Below are 21552 nucleotides of genomic sequence, written 5' to 3'. Positions count from 1 at the left end.
AAACCCATTATTTAACAATATATATTATTGTCCTCTTCCATCTACTCACTGACACACATATCCCAAAATGATCTCATATATTTAATAAATAATTCAAGTGATGTAACAAAGTGAAGATTGATGCCAGATTTTTTTTAAGTGGCTTCAGTATTGGCTCAGTAAATTGTAAGTTGTTTTCCAACACAACTCAAATGACAAACAGCAGTATAATGCAATTCCTCCATTATAGATTTGTGCCTCAGTGTGAGAATTAAAAGAAAGAATTACTGTGTTGAGGCAACATCCCCAAATATACCTGCTACTTTTACTGGCACTCATTGATTTGTTACAGAATCATATCAGTTCATTGTTAACAGCTGCCTCTGAACTATGCAAATCCTGCTGTTCTTAAAGCAATATTTCTGCATTAAAAAGGTCAGGACATGCATGACATACATGCATTATTCAGTCTGGGAGTTATCTTTTCACACATCTATTATCTTGAAGTTCTGATGTGCAACCAACCATAAACTGTATGTATAATATGCATAACTTCACCTGGTGGCTAGTAAAAATACTATTCTGAAACACCAACTTAAACATTTTGAAATATGGACTGACAAGTCCAGGATTGGCAGTAAGATGGAGATTTGTCTATTACAGCACATTCACTAATCAAATCAGACCCCATTTTTGTCTAAAAGGCCTAATTAAAAAGAAAAAAAAAATCATGCTGTACTGAAGAAGGCTTTAAACTAAATTGTACCAGCATAAACTGGGTTTGGTGTTTGTTTGTTTTTTTTGTTTTGTTTTGTTTTGTTTTGTTTTTTTAAAATAGAAAGATAACACAGTAACAACATTGAATGAAGGAGGTGGGAACATGCAAATAATAAATCAGTATTGAAAACTGATTTATTAATGCTTGCAACATGCATGCAATTTTGCCAGTATTTAACGTAAAAGAAAGCATGTCTTTTTTTTGCATTTGAAATACACTAATTCCTCAGTAAATCTGTCCCTAAGTAATTAATAGGGTCATTTTTCTTGGACTGAATTTGACTTATGTTTTTTAACAGTACGAGTGCACGCCACGTCCTTTAGTAATGCTGCAGGTTTAAAGCACATTTGCTTCACTTTTCAGACCCTGAGACATGTCCATCCTTTAAATACAGTCTGTAGATATATAACATGAGTATGCATCAAGTACATCTCTAACTTGCAAAGAAAGTGGCTCAAGTATGTCAAATCATGCTCTGGATAGTTTCAATATAGTTACCTATAAACAACATTAGTTGTTTCCTTCCTTTAGATCTCTATAATGAAAATCCAGACAAAAGCCGAGTATCGTGTCCTCTAGAAAGATTAAAACTGCAGGTGCCCAGCTACCTTCCACAGCAATGATTCATAGACTTTATCCCAAAAAAAACAAACAAATCCAGTGCTCAAACAACATAATCCAGAGTTGCAGGAAAATGCTAAAAAGTCTTACAAGGAAACAGACTTCACAAGGGAATAGTCTCTTTGTATTTTTTCCCCTTTTTCCTTTTTTTTGTTGCTTGTTTTTATTTCTGTTTATTGTGAAAGATTCTGATCACTGAGCAGCTTTAGGGAGTAATGGATTACAGTGTGGGTTTTTGTTTACACTTGAAAAATGTTGTAAACTGGAGTGAGAGAAGCACGGTGGGCTGTGTGTTTTGATCAGATAGAGCCTTGAGTCTAAGTCTTTAAGTCAGAACCCACATCACTGTCAGAGCCTGTATTTTGTTTGTTTGTAAATCTCTAAAAAAACAGAAAGAAAAAAAAACATTAGGAACTTGGACGGACACATATGGAAGCCAGTTTATGCTTGAATGTTAGGATGGTAACCTACTTTTACTGAGACCAACAACAGATAGCGGTTTGGCTTCAACTTAAAATCAGTCACCTCCGTAAAGTTTTTTGGCTCATTAGAAGAGTAATAGAGGCATAATGTTAGATGTGTGACCAAATTGTTTTCTTTCTCATTTTCCAGAGTCTCTCTTTGTTTCTGTTTTTGTTAATTGGCTTAAGTATCCAGTAATTGGTGCTTTGGGTTTTTATTTGGAGATTTTATTAGATGCCAGCTGATTGATTGTTACAAGATGACAGAGGAAATATGTAAGATATTTTATGGCCTTTCATCACTTAAGCAGTGCAACCCACTTAACTTATTTATTTTATGTCTTAACCATATTATACAACTGTTTATGTGTTGTAAAGAAATAAAGATAGAAGGAAAATAGAAAGAAAAGGATGGGAAAAAAATTGGAGTAGAGTGTGTTTCATGCATTAAAGCATCTCAGTTCTTATAGATGGTTGGCCTCAAAGCCCTTTTGCTCTGGTGCGATTTGGCTTTAAAGGAACCCTGGTCTGTGGGACAATGCACTTTGTTATTAAAGGAATTTTATAAGTCCATAAGTGTGTAATGAAATTTGCCTCGGTCAAAGGAGCGAAGCACGGAAAGGAAAACTGGAATTGAATTTTCGTGGTACGTTCCTCAGACCTGCATTCCCTTAGGGAGAGTACAGGACTGCTTGCAGTGGCCCAGGCAAGAAGAGGCCAAGTGAAATCTTTCCCTGAGGTTTTGAACTTTTGCTGTGAATGGCAGGAGCCGACACCTCTAACCAGGAGCAGATGTTTGGCTGGCTTTGGCTTGGCCTGGTCCGTCCGCTGGCAGAGTAGGGAACCCAGGGTTTGATTGAGCCAGCATGCCCTACTCACAACACTAATAGCCTGGCTCTGCATTACTTAGGCTACCCCTGCTGAAGTCTGCTGCCTTCAAACTCCTTTACTGTAGGTCTAGAAGAGACATGGGAGCTGAGCCAAGACTCCTGTGCATTCATAGCAACATTAGAATCTCAACACTGAAGCAAAGCCGTAGCTGATTCTGCTATAATGTTAAGCAACTGGCATCTTTTGATGCTTTTTTAGATTTGCCTTGAGTTTTAATTTTTCACTCATCATATGTATGTGTATACAAAATAAGTACACGTTAATTATAGAAATATTAAAAATTGATTGCTTTTAGTCTAACTTGTGTCAGCGGTAAAAATTTTAAGCCAACGTCTCAGTGCATATTTATGTTAAAAATGATCAAACTCATAAAATGTTGTCAATATAAACATTTAGAATAATCCAGCGGATTCAGGTGATGTTAGAGGTTTGTTTTTGTTGTAAGCAAATGAAGGACAGCTGTCTCCAGCGTTTAAGAGTAAATACTGAAGATATTACAAGACGCATTGCCTTTTTATCTTCTAAAATCTCTCCTGATTTTCTTATCCCCCAACATGAAACATTTTTGAAGTTCTAATGTAAACATCTTAGTCCCACCAGATGTTGAGCATCTTCTCTTTACTGGCAACCTTTACTGAAACGTTGAAAAAGACACTGTAAGCTGTCTAAACTGCATGGCATGTACAAGCATAGTCCTTCTACACACTTGGTAAAGATTTAGATTTTATCATATAGTTATAGTTCAGTCATATTTCCGTTTGTGTTTTATAATATAAATGTAATTATGTTACTAAAAATATGTTTAGGATCTGAAAAATGTACAGAGCACATTACTGTCAACTGTAAGAAGGTACAAAAAACAATGCTTATAAAATCCTAATTATGTATTAATTATTTGTTTTCTTAGCATGACTCTGTCACTTGTCCCTCATGGGGTTAATGTCATACACTGTTTCTAATGGTTAAATAATCTAGGATCAAGATTTGAGGGGAAAAAGTAAATCCTAAAATAAATTCAGTACATCAGCATTACTGGTGAGCAGACATTACTTGGACTGCTTTCTAAAGGATATTCTGGTAAATGGTGCAAATCAAATCACTAATGCTAAAAATGTTTATTCTGATGGATGAACTTGCAGTAATATTTTGACACAGCAATGTATTTTTGAGGTTTCCTACACTGGGTGTAAATGAAATGGTATTTATTTGTAAAACTGGAAAAATATGTGTGATTGAATTCAAATATTTTAGCATACAATATGGTTTTTGCATCGGTTAAAAGTACCGCCACAAGTGTTAGAGCACTAAAGAAGAATGTCATTTTTCTAAACCGCAAACATCTCAACAGACTAATTGACCAAAACATAATAATAAAACAAATCAAAATCTCACTTGCATGCAAGCCTCTGCCAATAAGTCCTTGTGTAGATGGAAAGCAAATGGAGTAAAAAATGTTTTCAGATGAAGAGTAGGCTCAATTTGTTATAGCATTAGGTTCTCAGCAGACAACATCATGAAACTTAGCCAGAGCATAAGACTGTTGAGAGGACTTTTGATGATGTGATTTGTTAAAGTGATTAGTTGGAAAATGTTTCTGTGTCCATTTCCTTGAAAATCTGGCAGGAATATCATCTCTGTCATACTAGGTGCTGTAAAAATCTCATGGGACTGAAGGTTGTTTTGCTGGAGAAATCTGATGATGATGTCATTTTAAAGCTTGCTGTAGAACTGACATCTTATCATGCATTTCCAAACCAGACATTTAATGTTATTCGAACAAGGTGCGATCGAAGGTTTATGTGATCCACGTTAGTCATAAAAAGCAAAATCTCACCTTTTATAAAATTCACTGCTATCTCCATTATGGCCACGTGAATGGCACGATCGCTTCCAGGACTGATGCTTGTTTTTAGATCAAGAACTGTGTTGATCTGCAACGTGCTGGATCTCCTCCACGGTGTTAAAACTCTGATCCTTCAACTTAAATTAAATTTTGTGGTAAAGGACAGTTTTGTACAATAACACGCACCATTGTTGAGGTGATTTGCAGCAAATCTCTTCCATCAGATACCAGTACAACTGCATGCTTAGATGCTGATCGTGAGTAACAAATTCTCAGTGCACAATCCTATGAACGTCAAAAAAACCTCAGCTTTCATCACCACTGATGATCCTCATTGTGATTTTGAGTCAGTCTGACACAGAAGTTGGACTGTTTGCTTTGCTTTGAAGGTAGAGGTCCATGATTAAAGCTGCAGATGTGCAAGTGTAAGCTGTAGAAAAGGACTTTGCAGTGATTCCATCCTATGTTGCACAAGTATATACAGCTTTTGACCTATATGTCACACAATAAGCAGGCACTGAGAACAATATCTACCAAACAGACATTTGAGGGGCTTATTTTAGGTTTGCTAAATAGCAGTGTTAGATCTTTTCACGTTAAGTAGTGATCACAAGATTTAAAGCTAAAACTGCCTGTTTTAGACAGAAAGAACTGAGTTCCTGTGTAGAGAGCCAACATAACATATATAGTTTTTGGTTTTGGTTTTTGTGACTAAAGTTATTCCATGACATTCCAGAAGAATATAATAGATATGAAAAAAAACATAAAAGGTCTCCTTGAATGTAAATTTAAAACCTTGAAACATTTTTTTAGTTTTTTATACTGTGCTAAATTAGCAATTGTGCACTTTTGTCTTCTAATCTTCAAATTTTTATCTTCTAATTTCATAATGTATCATTTTTTTAAACCTGAGAATATGATGATTTTATCACCTTAAGAGACCTGTAGGATTTTTTTCTCTGGCTTGAACTCACTGGCAAAGTATTGGTTCAGGTATTATCCGAGAATTATTATGAAAATAATACATACATTTCTAAAATGTTATTCCATCATTCAGTCAATTATATTTAATTAGTGCAGTTATAAGTGATTAGATTTGAACTGCAAAATAACAAATGGCTTATGTAGTCGGTATGGTCTGCACATTACGTAGTAGCATTTTTATAAACATTTTCTGTCTTTTCCCAGCATCTGATATTATAAATGTATAATTACCTATAAAAGTTGTTATGCAAGATGATGATTCAGTAACTGTTTAATCTGGCTCTGCACGTTCAGCTGAAGAACCTCCAGTTTAAGTGAAGCATAAGTAATGTGTGTGGATATAGTTTGAGAGTGGAAGATGATTGCTGTGATTATGGTGATTATTCTAGCAGTGAAAGGGAGTCTGGAATACTGTGTGTTTGCATTGCTGCCCGCTTGGGATCTGGTCTTCATAACCCTCATTCATCACACTGCCTGGGATCAAAGATACCCTTTTTGAACTGGAATGTAGCAGATGTCCATTATGCCCCAACACATTGTTGCCCTTTGCCAGTGGTATAATTTTTGAATATGATGGTGAAGGTGTTAAAAGAAGCATTTGTTAAAAACTTGTGAAGATAGCCACTGTGTCTGAATCCTAAGCAGGTGTGTTGTTTAAAGGACTCCTGAAAATATTTTAGGTTCAAGCTCTTTGATGATTCAGGGCAGTAAAGCCCTGGGCTAGTCTCTCATTCATTCCAGTCTATGTATGTGGAGGAGTTTTGTTTCTCTACAACTACAGAGCATTCAGTGCTTAATTACAGCATCAGCAGAGGTGTGTGAGACGAGATGGCTAACCAGATAAGAGGCGGAAGCTTTACAACAACCCTCTTTGTAGGTGACAGCGTTACTAATCTTTGGTAGTGAAACTGTCAGGTATTGCATTCACACCCTTTTGCTTAACTGCCCTGCGTTGGCCAAAAAAAGTAAACAGTTTATGAAGTGTAAAATATGTTACATGGTAAAAATGCAGTTTTATATCCTACAGTATAAAAGCAACAATATACATATTTTCATGTAAAAAGCTTTAAAGTTTTTCCTTTACATGAAGTGTACGGACATATGGTGCAAACAGAACAAAAGTGTCAGACCATATGTATATATTGCTTTCATGTAATTGAATCTTTTTTTTGGGGGGGGGGGGTCAGAATGTCCTCCTTTCTCTGTCTTAGACTCCAAACAAGTCCCCACATTAATCTCATAATAACTCTAATAACTTCTAATGCTTACAAGTCTGAACACATGTCTTGTGTTGGACCTTGACCTGATGAAGATCATTTTGCAGCAAACATGGTGTAGGTCTTATTCTTCAGTATGACTGCTAACAAAATACTATCCATCCCTAGACAGTTATGCAAGTTAGTTTGTATTTTGTCTCAGCACCCTGCCAACTGGCAATACTAGCCTGTCCATCAAGAAGCATTTCTTTTGCTTATCAAAAAAACCTTTTATTTCTATTACTTCCTGTCTGTAATACAATAATATTAGAAGAGTAACTTCATCGAATTTGACTAATTGCGTGCCTTTGTGGTGTCGCTTTGAATGTAAATGCTGGGTGTTCAAATATTAGAATTGGTTGCACATTGCAAAGAAGCTGCAGATTGGCCATCTTAATCATCTTGTTATGAAGACAATTGTTTGCCTTAGACAGCGATGAACCCTCAGTTCGATTCACAAGTTACTAAACAGTCTGTCAGTTTGTAATAAAAGAATCATTCACAACAATTTTGGCTAATGATAATGGCTGCTGTATTACCTCGTGCTTTGGTTGTGTTTGGTAGTGGTTTATAGGTAGCTCCACAGTACATACAAATACAACAGACATGGTGATGTTTCTCTCCTGGGAATTCACTCCTTGCGCACACCTTGTATCTTTACAAGCCAATGAGGTCATTAGTATCTAACAAGCGTGCTTTTCCCATTAGGGAGTGATAGACAGTGGCCATTGCCAAACAGATGTGAAAACCACTCACACCCCAAACACATTTCCCTCACACCCTTTCCCCCCAACAAGTGGTTTGAGTTACATGGCCCAAAGCCAATAAAAGACACTTGATGTCATTTTGTCCATTTCACTGCCTTTCATTTGTTATATGCTGCATCCTCTTGCCTTGTTTGGAACACTAGGGAAAATAGTGCTTGCACACACACACACACACACACACACACACACACACACACACACACACACACACACACACACACACACACACACACACACACACACACAGGAGCACAGGAGCACAGAGTTGTTGTACTTTACATCAAGAACAGCGTATGTTAACATACCACTCATCTTACTCACCAGTCCTGTCGAGCTGCTCTGCATCTCTTTACACTGGGTTCACAGAAGGGGGCCACACGCAAGTCTAGTCAGAGCAAATTCACAGATTGAGATAATCTCTCTCTCACATTCTGGTTTCAACACATATGGACGCACACACACATATCAGTCCCCCTCTACTAACAGAATTGAAAACAGGTGCCCACCACATATCTTGCATTCTTCCAAAATACAAAAGTGGTTTGACCTGAATGGTTTTGCTGAAGTGGAGCCCCCCTGTATGAAAGAAGAGTCCATGTGGAGATGTGTGTTTGTGTAAACATGGAGGCGTTGGGTTCTGTGCAACATGCTGGTGGAGCAGCACAGACTCGCAGTATATTAGAACCACATTTTCCCTCTGCGCAACCCTAACATTCAGTGTCAAGCTAGCGTCAGGGTAAGTCATAGATATACCACGCGAACATAGCAAAACACCTCTTTTAACAGCTTTGTGCACAGCGACCGTAACAGTATACTGGTCTGGGTTTCACCGATATGGATGAATTATTAAACTGCGGTTTGATCGATAGCTGCTCTTGAACATTTGACTAGCTGTTGAAATAATTGGATATATCAGTCTTCAGATGACCTTTCTTCAGTCACACTGTCTTGCTCTGCAGCCCGAGAGGATCTGGTTAGTGGATGACCCGACCAATGAGAAACAGAAGGCAGAGATGAACCACTGGAGCTGCTGGAAATTGTAGCCATAATGGAGGTGGTGATGATAAATGCACTGAGCTTGAGTTTTCCTGGATATTTGGGCAGTTTAATTCCAAATCTTTCATGACATCATCTTGCATGTTGTAACCGCACGTGTTGTGTGTAAGTATAAATGTTAGATTAATTTTAATCCAGCCTCATACACTGTCATCAACAATTTTCTCCAGCATGTTAACAATAATTTGATGGATGTATTGTTTCAGAATAGCCATTTCCACCATCTTTTCCCCATTGAGTTTACAGTGTGCGTTTCACTGCAAACTTTAAGCCAGTGCGCTGTGAGTTTTTACAGCTGACAGAGAAAATTACAAGCACCTACAGGGCGGCAGTGTGCTCAGCGTAATTTTATTTCATGCATAACTCTCTTTTCCTCCTACATCTACAAAGTTATTAAATCATTAGAGGAAAGAAAAATAACATAAAAAGTTTTAGAATTCATTTTAGATCATCTTCATTAGCAGTGTGGACACTTTTCAAGAACTCTGGAAACTTGACTGCAACATGTGCATCTATGGAAAACATATTGTGTCCATAAACAGGAAAAAAGACTCACAATTAATTTCTCTAAACAGCCTTCTACCCTGTCTGCACATGTCTCTTGAGGATTCGGTTTTGATTTGGCTTTTAAAGCAAGCCAGAACTCAGCTGCAGTCTTTTTGTCTGTGAGCGGTCCAGGTATTACTCATGTTGTGGGGACCTAGGTCTGTTTACACAGTCAAATTATGCAGACATGTCATCCTAATGAGCACAAAGCCTAGTCCTATGACATAAATCATAACATTTTAAAGGTGAAGGCATGTATTAAGAATAGGGTATGGTTACATTTTGGGTTTGAAATTTGTGTGTGTGTGTGTGTGTGTGTGTGTGTGTGTGTGTGTGTGTGTGTGTGTGTGTGTGTGTGTGTGTGTGTGTGTGTGCGCGCGCACCCACTCCAGACTGATTTCCATTCAACTAGTAGTTGTAAATTGTGTTGGCAACTTTGTTTTGGTATTGAATGAAATATCTAATGAAAACAGAAAACTAATTTCTGCTGTGCTTGGTATTTTTGTCTCCCAAGGCATAAATGGTGGAGAATGCATGGATATACTCTGTTTTTGATGCTCAAAGCAAGAAATGTTTTCATAAATCACTGAAACTAAATTCCAAATGATCCCTCACATTTTAGGCAGGAAAGGCTACTTGTTCTGTCTGCATATCTGTAGCCTGCATTCACTTTCCTCCCAGTACACAAAAACATATGTTGCAGAGTAGTCTGGAATGGTTGCAATGTTTTTGTGTAATGTATACTCTCAGTTAAATGTGGTTGTTCGCTGATAATAAAAATATAGTCTTAATATAGTATCTCTGTGATTTAAAAGAAATCCTGATGGTGCTTCATGTTTTAAGTTCAAATTTTAGGTTTTTATATTTATGCTGTCCCTTGCTTTTTTAAGCTCTGTTGTGTGATCCTCGTCTCAATCTGTTTTTCATAACCTAAAAAGCTGATTTTAAGCAAAAGCCACTTTTTCTTATAACAAGTAAGAATGCTGTGATTTCCTTGTTTTAGTGAGGCTGTGTGATATAACGAAGGCGAATCTAGCAGCTCAAAAGTGAAACAAATCCAAGGTGTAATAGCAACAACTTTCATGTAAAAATACACCTGTCCTGTCAGCTACAGTAACCTAGTGAAAGCACAGCGCTAGAAAAGAGTGGGATTTCATTGGAAACTTTAAATGGGTGTCTGCTTCATGTGGGTGGTATGTAAACCAGTAAACACTGTGTGAGTGCATAGAGGCCTGGTGCACATAGACATATGTGTACCTCAGTGTTTGAAGGAATATGCAGAACTGCAGAAATGAGGCATATCGCTGACTGATGCTGCCGGCCGCTCTGCTTCACAGAGCCGGCTTTTCTATCAGATAGACAGCTTGACAATATCCAGACTCCACTCTTTCCGCTACACACAAACACACAAAGGCACGCCAGCAGAATCACACATATAAGCAAATGCACACCCGTGCACACACAGCTTTCTGGGGTTTGTTCTGCTTGTTTCTGGCTGGACTGTTTGTAAGATAAAAGAGAAGATTGTAGCTGAGTGAGTACAGTAAAGTCTGACCTCTTAGACAGGCTTTCATTGTTTTGTGTGTAATTGAGAATTTTGAGACCTGTTTTAAACCACATTACAATGTAAGACCTGTTTCTGAAGGATTTAGTTTGCTTAAAAACTGAAAGCTGAATAATGATAAGTGCTTCAGAGATATTATTAAATGTAATTGGGATGAACAGAAAAGACAATTTAATGTTGGCTTTATTGATTATCTGTGTCTAAGTTTGTGAGTGATTATCCAGAAATAGTAAGTTCCGGTATTCCCTTCAGAATTCCAACCACAGTGTGTCTCTGGAGTTCATTGAATCCTGGAGCATTTGTGCTCTAGCATCACACAGATGTGATGGTGAGCTATAACAGATGAAATAGCTTAATTTACAGTGCCTTCATTTTGTCTGACCAAGATCACTGACTTGTATCTTAAAGGCTTTTTAGTGTCTGCATAGCTTTATGTATGGGGGTCAAGTTTGCCCCAATAAGTTGCAGATTTTCTGCCATCGGGATAGCAAATATACCCGTTTCTGCTTGTAAGAAAACACATGATCTCCACCTCCTAGATGATAAGCAAGAGCTTTGCTATGCTGGGCTATGCTGTAATGTATGTTCTTTACAAGCTGCTGTCAGTGTGAAAAAGAGACTCCAACAAGTGCTCACCAATGGGCTAACAGGGGATTGCTTTTATTTTTTTTATTTTAAAAAGGAGACCCTATCAACAGAATTTTATATATTTTATATATATATATATATATATTTTTTTTACCCATAATCGGACACACAAAATGGGTCTAGGTCAGCCTTAATTTCAACTCTTCTTTACAATAAGTATAAATACAGTGCCAAGACTGCTAGAGCTGCAACTAATCATTTCGATTACTAGTTATTTAACCAAAATCAAAAATATGTCCAAAAATTATGATAATGACAGAGGTCATACCTTTGCAGGTACCAAGTTGATTTCTTCAGATATTTGGGGGGGGGGGGGGGGGGGGGGTTATTTTCCCTGTTCATTTAACTTACAGGAAAAATGACAGATCCTTTCATTTGATAAGCTGGAACCATAGTATGCATATAAATAAATATGCATTTATAAAGTCTGTATAATAGATCCATTAGATGAGTATGCTGTCAAACATGCAATTATTTATCTAATAGTCTAGGTGAAAAGCAAAATTTATGTTTAAAATTATTGAGTGCAAAATATCTTTTAGCACCTTCAGCTTATACGACAACAGTCACGTGTGTTTCATAAGCTTAAGACCTAGACTCGGTATAAAGATTTAGCAGTAACCAGCCTGACATGCACACATAGACTCTTATTTTACACACTGCTCTTAGATCAGCCAGCAGAGAAACAGTATTTTTAGTAGCTTGATACATCTCATGATGCTTTTATGATGTGTTTGCAGGCCTGCTAGCTGTGTCTTGCAGTAAGGCTGGTTGCCTTCTGCTCAGATATCAGGTGAGGAAAGGCCTGGAATCACTCATCTTGACAGCCACATCTGGCCCTACTTTCTCTGTCCAGTTGCCCTCAACTCTGCTGCTGCAAACAGATGCCACTCTGATTCCAACCACAAAGGGAAGAAGTTACAATAATAGCAGTTATGATAATAACATTATTGATAGTTATTAATGAGACAGAGAACGGGGAGTTTACCCAGGAGATATACACTCCCCAAAAGAGCTTTGTGGAATAAAGCTATTGTTGCTGCAAACATTTTTTGCTTTTCAGGCTTTGTCCTGCTATTAGCAGAGAGCAGATTAATGCCAGGTGCAACAAGCAATCTTTCTGTTCTCTCTATTTGCTCTTTGGATTATACATAGCCAGTGCTCTACTAGAAATAAAGGGTTGGAGTAAATGCTGAATACACAAACACATTTGAGTTCAGATATAACTTAATAAGCATTACTCACTATTTAAATGTGTCCTCTGTTGAAGCTAGTTGTATCCATTTTTAAATACTATGCCTTTTATCGGCATGACAAGTATCCAAACCTTTTACATGCACGCGAGTCTGCTCTGCATTTGTCTTCATTCCACTTTGGACAAAGCTATCATTTGGCAAACTCAGGTGGTGCCAAAGCCAGAGCTGAGAGCAAATTCTAGCAGGAACCAGACCTGCACAGTCTTCATCTGGTTCTTGTTGAACCTAGGAAGTAAGGGTTAGAGTTCAGGGTAATATTTACATTAATGGAATGAATCCAAACAGATTAAATTTCAAAACAAGAGCCTAAGATATCCAGGAGCAGCCTACAGTCACACATTAAAATATAAACAAACACTTTTGGCACTCTCACTGTATGCCAACATCTGCAGTTGGCCTTATCCTCTACTGCATAGGGAGAATAATGTGTTCTGATGGAGACAGCAGACATAAACATGAGTGAGCAGTCAGCTGCAGAACAGAACAATCCTGTGCCTGATGCTTTGAGGAGCGCATCACCACAGGAGTCCATGATGGGAAAATCAGTCTGTCTGCATTCTCACTGAATGTTGCTGAAGGAAGAAACTCTGCTGTCGTGTGTAAAAATGAACACACGAAATTCAGAACTGGTTGCAGAATACATTCCAAGTATATCCTGCACCACGTGCAGTCAGTTTATTCAAGTACATCTTACAGAGTACTTACACAGTATGGCTAAGGAATGTTGTCCTCTTTGGTTGTTTGAATGGTTTAGTTTGAAAGCTGAAGTGGTGGAAGCAACTTTGTACACAGTTAATCACAACAATGTTACCTACGCCACAGACAAGATAAGCATTCCTCAAAGCTGGGCTCTATTTCTGGTTGATTTACTTCTATTTTCACTATGCGAATAAACTGATCAGTTGATCCACAAAGAACTGAGCAGAACCAGCTTAGATATTGTTCGGTAACTAATGTAAAAACAATTAATTATTGGAATTCTCATTTTGGATTTGTTTTTATCATAACTGATTAATTATCTTAAGTTTTTAAGCAGGTTTCATAGTACTCACAGTGTAAATACAGTAGTATACACGTGACACAAACCTATACTGCTTCAATTTTGTTTTCCTCCAAGTCTGAAGGTATGTTTTGATAAAGTTGACTTTAAAATAAGTATAATAAAAGTGCATAATGTTACATAATGTCAACACCTTTCCATCTTCTTCTTCTTTTTTTTTTTTAATGAAAAGAAAATGTAGCCGGTTGCAAACATACATAGTTGTGGTGCAGAAAGCACCACAGATATGGTTTAAGGGCTACTGTATACATAAACATATAGAAACAGAGGGCATGTGAATCAGGGAATCCATGAGTTACACATGTTTTCTATCATGTTCATGTGGTCATATGATTCCAGACGCGTAAAAAGAATCAAAGTTACAACTGCTTTGTGGGTTTTTCCCAGCCAGGTCTTTAGACAAACTGTACAACTTTGCCGACTGTGCTGGCCTGCACCTGATCCTGGGGCTCAACGCACTACACAGAAATCCAGACAACTCCTGGAACACCTCCTCCACCCTCAGCCTCCTGAAGTACAGCGCTGGCAAGAAATACAACATCTCCTGGGAGCTGGGCAATGGTCAGTACAGCAACATACTTCAAACTGTCTACTAAAACACATGACTTACAATCATATCTGCAGTTTTTATACTATTTAAAATATTTAGAGGAGTAAAAGGAAAAGAAAGTGTTTTAAAGGTAACACTCTGTATAGTTTTTATTGCCAAAATCATATCATTATTCTCTCTGGTTGAGTGCAGTAAATTAAATTCGAAGCATAAACTAAATGCAGTATAACAGTTCATGCTTGTATTGTCACTTGTAATACAAATTTGTTAAAGTAAACTGTTGCAGATTTAATGAAGGATTTTTAAGTTCAGTAGCAGTTAAAGGGTTAACCCAAGGGTTCGCATAGGGGTAAACTATTTTTAATGTGAGGGTAGAAATACCCTCACATTAAAAACTTATTATCACCCTTTTTTTCAGCCTAAGCCTAAGAGTAGCAGCAAATATCTAATAACTTTATATGTGACTGCAACAAAAAAAATAATTTCAAGTAAACTGCTGAGGCATCACAAGATAAAGAGGACATTTATATGATGAATTAAAGGTTATCTTTTAAAATGTGCAGTTAATCATTTCATAGTTCTCATAAACAGCATATCAACATACACTAATAAAGCAGACATGTTAGCAGCCTATGTTTTTAGGATGAAACAGCCTGGTACAGAAAAATCTTCAGTGAAGTTGTTAATCAACAATGAGTCTGCTAAAGTTTAGTCTTTCTCCTTTTGTAAAAATCCTTCACTCTCTTAGGCTTACTGATTCTGCAAGGCCACCCTGTGTGCTTTGGCTATTCCCTTGAAGCAGTGTCCATCTGTCTGTATTACTGTGAATTGGCCAATTATCCTTTTTTTCTACTGGCTGTTGGATATTCTAAGAGCAGGATCAGACTACAACAACAACATCATTCTTTGTCATCTTCCCAATGCGGCTTGTATAAACTCTTATCTTCCTCAGTCTACTGCGTCTTCTCTTTCCAGAGCCCAATGCGTACCGCAGCATGGTGGGTCATGCGGTCAACAGCACCCAGTTGGCTCAGGACTACACCAAACTACGTACCCTGCTGCAGTCTGTGCGCTTCTACCACCGAGCTCACCTCTTTGGCCCCAACGCAGGACGACCCCGGAAGAACGCCATTCTGCTGCTGGATGGGTGAGTCACCAAGTAAAACAGGGATTGGCCAGGATTCCACTCCTTCTTAGGCTGTCCTGCTGGAAAAGAAAGGGGGAAGGTAGCGGAAAGTATGCTGCAGTAGTTTATGCATTAAACACAGTAAAGCTCAGTAAAAGTTTTACGCACGCACACACACACTCACACTCTGTAGTTGTATTCAGTGTTTATGGATTCCCACTCTGCAGGTTTTAGGGTCTCAGCTTCAGTTATACCATGTCAGCATAAATAAAGTGTCATCTGATTGATAACGTGATGGCGCAACGTCCCACCTGCTTGTCTCACCCAGAAGCTGCAGCAGCTTTGGATTGACTCTGGTCGCTTATCTAACCGCCCTCTTTCAACTGCAGCCTGTCCTCTGCAAAGGTTGCATTGTTACACTTGGTAGCCAAACCTTTACAACAAAAGACTAACCAAGACATTGTCACAGTGTCATTGTGTAGTATTATTCACCAGCATTTGATACAGTTTACTATAATCTTTGGAAAACGAAAAGGTTTTCAGACATACTTTCTTTAGCTGGCCAAAATTTTATTCAAGTTGACTGAAAGCAAGATTAAATTGTTCGGACTCTGTTTCACTGAAAATTACCGTGTTGTTTTTGGACAAGTTGTATTGTAGCCACACAATATTGTAGCTCCACAGTTTATCTATCTTGCATTCACAAGCTGTAATTATCTGGCAGATGAAAATCAGAACATTAACAATTCACGGGCAGCGTAAGATCATGATGGGAATATGGAGCACAAAACGGAAAAGTAATACCTCCTTTAAGGCGCTGACTCATTTTGTATTGTCTTTATCAATTCATCAGTTCAATGAAGTCTGTCCAAGTATATTTTACAAAGTGTGGCTCACTGAAACAAACCCTTGAATTTAGGCAAAAGAAACATAATTTGTTGTGATCCTTAGAAACTCAAAACTTCAATGACAAAATTTTTTTAAAAAAAAACCTCCCCATCTTGTTCTTCCACAAACCACTTTTCCACTGGCAGTGCGCATGTAATTGGCTGTCTTCAACTTAACCTAATCTTAATTCAAAATTAGTTTAAGGCTTGCAGTTGATCAAGTTGGTGATTTACAAAATGCACTTTGGATACAAATAGCAAATCAGTGCCATCAGAGAATAACACATTCTCCTCTTTTCACTAATGAATTGGAAACGTTTGTGCATAACTTTAATTTGGATAATCTAATAGTGATTGTTAACCAAGACAAAAACCTTTTTAAAAGCGTAATTTGACCTTGCTGCATTACAAATAGTGAACCCCAGATTGCCTGTCACAGGTATGTAGGCTTCTTTGGGTATTACTGCAAGTCTTAGTTTGTTGAAATTCATTTTAGACAAGAAATTTATCCTTAGTTCTGTCAACCAAACAGCTGACAGTATTCCTCAAATAAAATCATTATTTCCAAAAAAGTAACGCCTTTGTGAGCTTTTCTGTCTGTTGAAATGGAAACAAACTTGACTAAAATGAATGCATCACTGGCCCAGTACAACAAACAAAGGGTGAAAGTCAAACATGGAGGTATATACACAACTCTGTCAGTGTTGGACAATACAAATAAAGTGTGACCTTATGGTGCAATGTTTGCTTTTTTCCACTGGATAATAAAATAATTTAGTACTATCAAAAAATTACTTTTTGCCCTTTGTTTTTGACTTTATGAGCAGTATATAAAAATTTGATTAATTGTTTTAAATTAGCCTAACTAATACTGGAATTTTGGAAATACATACACTATCCAACCAATAAATATATACATATAAAATGTATTTATTTTTTTTAGATTTTCCACTATGTTTTTTTGGCAATCCAGTTTGAAGTTTAGCACAAAGAAACCACGTGGCCATGGTTCTGTTGCAGACATTGAGAGAGAACTGTAAACCACAAGGTTGAAATTGCACTGGTGGACAAACGAATGACACCATATGTACGTTACCTCAAGCAAAAACGTAAAAAGCTTCGTTGTGGTGCAAAGGGGATAATATATTCATTATATATATCTATGATAGGCCAAAATCACCCAAATAATAAAATTGTCAGACTCTATATTAAACACACAAGGGTGGTGTATAAAAAGCTAGTAATATATAGAAAAATGTTGTTATGATCATTTAGATGTTGATAACTTGACAGATATTTTACATTCATGTTTTAAGATGATACGTTATCAAGTTAATCTAAAGTTTAATTACTTTATTCAGACATTCAGTGTGCAATATTTATAAAGCACTTTAAAAACAACCACAGCAAATACAAAGTGCTGCACCCAAAAGTGAATAAATGCAGGACCGTTAAAAATAACTAGAATAGAATAAAAACACAAACAAGCTCCCATAATAAAACAAAGGCAAGTAAGATCAATGTGTAATGCCCGGTCGAAGGCCAGAGAGTATAAATGTGCTTTAAAAATGGGCTGTGGAGGTGACTGTCTAAAGTGCACAGGCATTTATTCCATAAACTGGGGGCAGCAATGGAGAACGCTTTGTTCCCTTTTAGCTTCCACTTAGACTTTTGTATATGTAAAAGCAACTGGTCAGATACACACAGTCATAAACATGACAATGTTGGGAACATTTTGCAATGTCTGATAGATTTTGGTGAATAAATGCAGATGTTAGACGTGCTCCTGTGCAGAAACCATGAAAACTTAACATCTATTTTGTGTGGCTGAAAGGAAGCTATATTCTGCGGTCCACTAATCTGTCACAAGAGGTTTAGGAGATTTATTACAGAGCTAATAAGACAATTAGAAGTGATGGAGGTGGGATACATAGTTCTGGTTTTAATTTGTTGAATAAATGGGGTCAACATGTCATTTAACCAAAATACCATCTATAAAGTAAATTGAATATGTTTATGTGTTAAAATGTTTTCACATGCACAAGTATATAAGCACATGTGTACTTAAATTCACAGGAACAGTTTAATGTCTCAATATATGTTAGCCTCTCGGCAGCCACACACATTTTGACAGGTAGTTGGAAGACTATGGAGAAAGAATAATTTGGTATGGATCTGTCTCCACTATGTACTTGAACTACTTACATCAGTGAAACCGTTAGGAGCTGCCTTTTCTCTCATTGAGCACTGACAGTTCAGATTTAGTCAGAAGCAAAAAGGTGTATTTTTTTGCTCACATGTGTATATGTGTACTGTAATAGTCAGACTGATTAATGAGCAGTGTTATCAGAACAAAGGGAGGACATAGAAGATGAGTAGTGAGAAGAGGAGGACGATTGAGAAGATGAAGAGTCGAGAGCCGGAGTACCCATGGGTCATGGGTGTCGCATTTAACGACACGACGATTCTTGTGTGTTTGACACTGTTACGAGGGGGTTGCTCATGTGTTTGACAGCCCAACTACTCTGCTGCTCTCAGGAAATAAGATTAATTAGATGCTGGGCAGCTCAAGAGTCCAAATATCTGAGCTGCACAGACTAAACAAGCCAGCCCAGTGAAAGTTGTGTTTCTGTGACATGATGTTTAGAGACGCACATTTTGGCATGTCTGACAAGCTGTTACAGCCAAATATGGAGCGATTTGGGTCAGGTAGATCAGGAAACATACACAGATGCAAAGAGGCGACTCTGTGTTTGCACGGTGTTTGTGCACAGGATGATTCTGCTCTCAGATGATTTTCCTTTTATTAATAACAATTAAACTGAAAATTAACAAAACAAATCCTCAAGCTATAGAATCAGCAACTCTAATTAGTTAAAAAAATAATAATAAAACTAGTAGTTTGCAGATTTGAACTGACCTGCTCAACAATTTTGTTCATTTGGAGGATAGAGTGCACTGTTGAGCTAGACAACATAGAAATTCATGGACACTGTGGAAGATAAGTCGTAGATGATCACAGGATCCTTTCCATGGTTAAATAAAATCACTACAAAAATCTACCCTAATAAAAGACTTTTGACAAGACAAGTGAAAATAGAGGTGCTACACTACCAGCTCAGTCTTATGTAGGCAGATGTGACTAAGAGCTACCTTTAATCTGAAGCATACTACATCTCTTGGGTGAAGGGTGAAGGCAGTGTAATGCATGGACAAGCATGACTTTCAGTGTAGTTTGCTGGTGATGTGACAAAAGCAGATGAATGATGTCAGAAGTATAAAGTATTGCAGTCTGTGTTTAGCCTCATTCCCAAAGGTAATTCTTTAGCACATCACAGAACAGATGGAGAGTTACCTAAATCTGTAAAAAGGTTTTGAAAGATCAGGAAGTGGAATATTCCACATTGGCTTTGTTATTGCAATAGAGCTGCATTTCACTTGCAGACAAAACCAGAGGTAGAAAGAGCCATGAAGGAACAGTAACTGAAGACAGCTGCAGCAAGGGTTTGGCAAAGCATCACAAAAATATATGGACCCAACAGTGACTGTCAAACTATGTAATTATGCTATATAAGCTATATAACTATGAAAGAACTCATTTTTATAAGCCAAATCTAGACTGCTGCATACACATATTTTAAAATGACAGAAAATCTGCATAATGCATACACACCATTTGCTGTCTTTTTAAGGAGCCTCTCAGCTGTTGAATTACACTTTTCTTATATTTATAATTTGTCTTGATTGATTTTCAGAAATTTGCCTTTAATCCTGAAGTCTAATTAATTACCAATTGCTTACCTGCTAAAAGAATGAACACTGCAACACATTTTATGACAGTGGGCAAAGAGTTTTAGTGAATTATGGCTTTTGTCATCTAGATAGATTTTGTTTTCTTCTTGAGATAAAGTGAAGGTGACATATGTGCACTTGAATTAAAATATTTTTGTTAAATAAACTGAGCACTAACGGTTAAATGGGTAAAATGTTGTAATATTCATATAGCCATATTGTAATTGTGTAAGGAAGACATAGGTTGTCATATATTGAAGACAAAATACAACGAATCAGTTAATGACATTTGTGTTTTCTTTCAGGTTCATGAAGAATGCTGGCTCTGTTGTAGATGCAGTTACGTGGCAACAGTAGGTATTTTACCCTTTAATTTTTACCCTTTTTTATTATTTCATCTACAGAAAAACGCAGAATTAACCTACGTTCTTCTGAAAGAGAGTAATTCAAAACCATATATCTAACAGCACAGGCCACACTGTGTTTTTGTACCAATATTGCAAATTTGTCAGCACAGTGACTAATGCATATTCACCAAACTGTGTTTATCCTGCAAGTGGAACAACAGGAAAAGGAGTCTAAGAGACAGTGTGTGTGTTAAATTAGTAACACCTGCCATTTGTCTGTTGCACATACTGTAGGAATGCATACAAATGTATCACTGGTTTGATCTTTTTCCCCAATGTTTTATCTGTATCTTTTTACACCCACATGTAAAATATGTACAAAAAGGCACATTGAGTGTAAACTAAGACGAACCCTTTGTGTCTGAGTGAGTGGTCATTAAGGTGAAGGTCAGGTCTAATTAGGAGAAATTAGATGAAACAGAAGGTGGAAGGGCTGTCAGTAAGGCTTGGAAAAACACCACCCACACTGTTAAAATCAAACCATATGCTCTGGCTCACTCCCTTTGTCAATTAGCCCATTCTACACAAGAGGTCCAGATTCCAGTCTAACCAGGCTGCGTGACAGAAACTCTGACCTCTACAAAAGAAGCCAACCTAATAAAAGTAGAGACCACTCATTAACACGTCTACGACATAGGTTTTACTCTAGTGCAGCTGTCTCAAGTTGTTTTGAGTCAGACGTGCTTGGTAGGAAAAAAGCACTCGATTTAAACCTGTTTGGAAAGTGTTGTGAATTTGTTAGTATACGTCTGTCTGTGGCTTACAGTAGGAGGTGTCCAGTCGGCACTTGTGGTGATGAAACGTGTTGGTTATGACGTGAAATATTTATGTACCTCCAAATCTTGAAACAACGATATGTGGTTTGCATTATATTATGACACTTTCCCACAACATTGTAGTTTGACATTTGCTGCATCTTGTCTCAGTTAATGCTTATCCATGTTTGGATTCACCAGCAAGGCATGATCAGTATGTGTAGTTGTTCTCTATTAAACTCCCTGATTTTGTCTCTGTCTTCTCTGTATTCACATTTCTTTCTGCATCTTGGTTCAGTATTAAGTTTTCTTTCATTTTAGAGGC

General features: G+C 37.4%; 1 protein-coding gene across 1 annotated transcript in view; it reads left to right on the top strand.

Annotated features, from left to right (window-relative positions):
* Positions 1 to 21552, top strand: part of hpse2 (heparanase 2) — a 52759-nt gene that overhangs the window by 15756 nt on the left and 15451 nt on the right. Inside the window, exons 4-6 of the mRNA XM_084949482.1 lie at positions 14098 to 14271; positions 15236 to 15407; positions 20371 to 20418. Of these exons, the coding sequence (XP_084805608.1) occupies positions 14098 to 14271; positions 15236 to 15407; positions 20371 to 20418 (394 nt within the window). The remainder of the gene's footprint in view (positions 1 to 14097; positions 14272 to 15235; positions 15408 to 20370; positions 20419 to 21552) is intronic.

Source organism: Perissodus microlepis, chromosome 13 (genome assembly GCF_051167445.1).
Source record: "Perissodus microlepis isolate ML-2025 ecotype Zambia chromosome 13, ASM5116744v1, whole genome shotgun sequence".
In the NCBI taxonomy this organism is placed as follows: domain Eukaryota; kingdom Metazoa; phylum Chordata; class Actinopteri; order Cichliformes; family Cichlidae; genus Perissodus; species Perissodus microlepis.
Note: the sequence above shows the minus strand (reverse complement) of the source record. Positions and strands in the feature narration are given on the sequence as shown.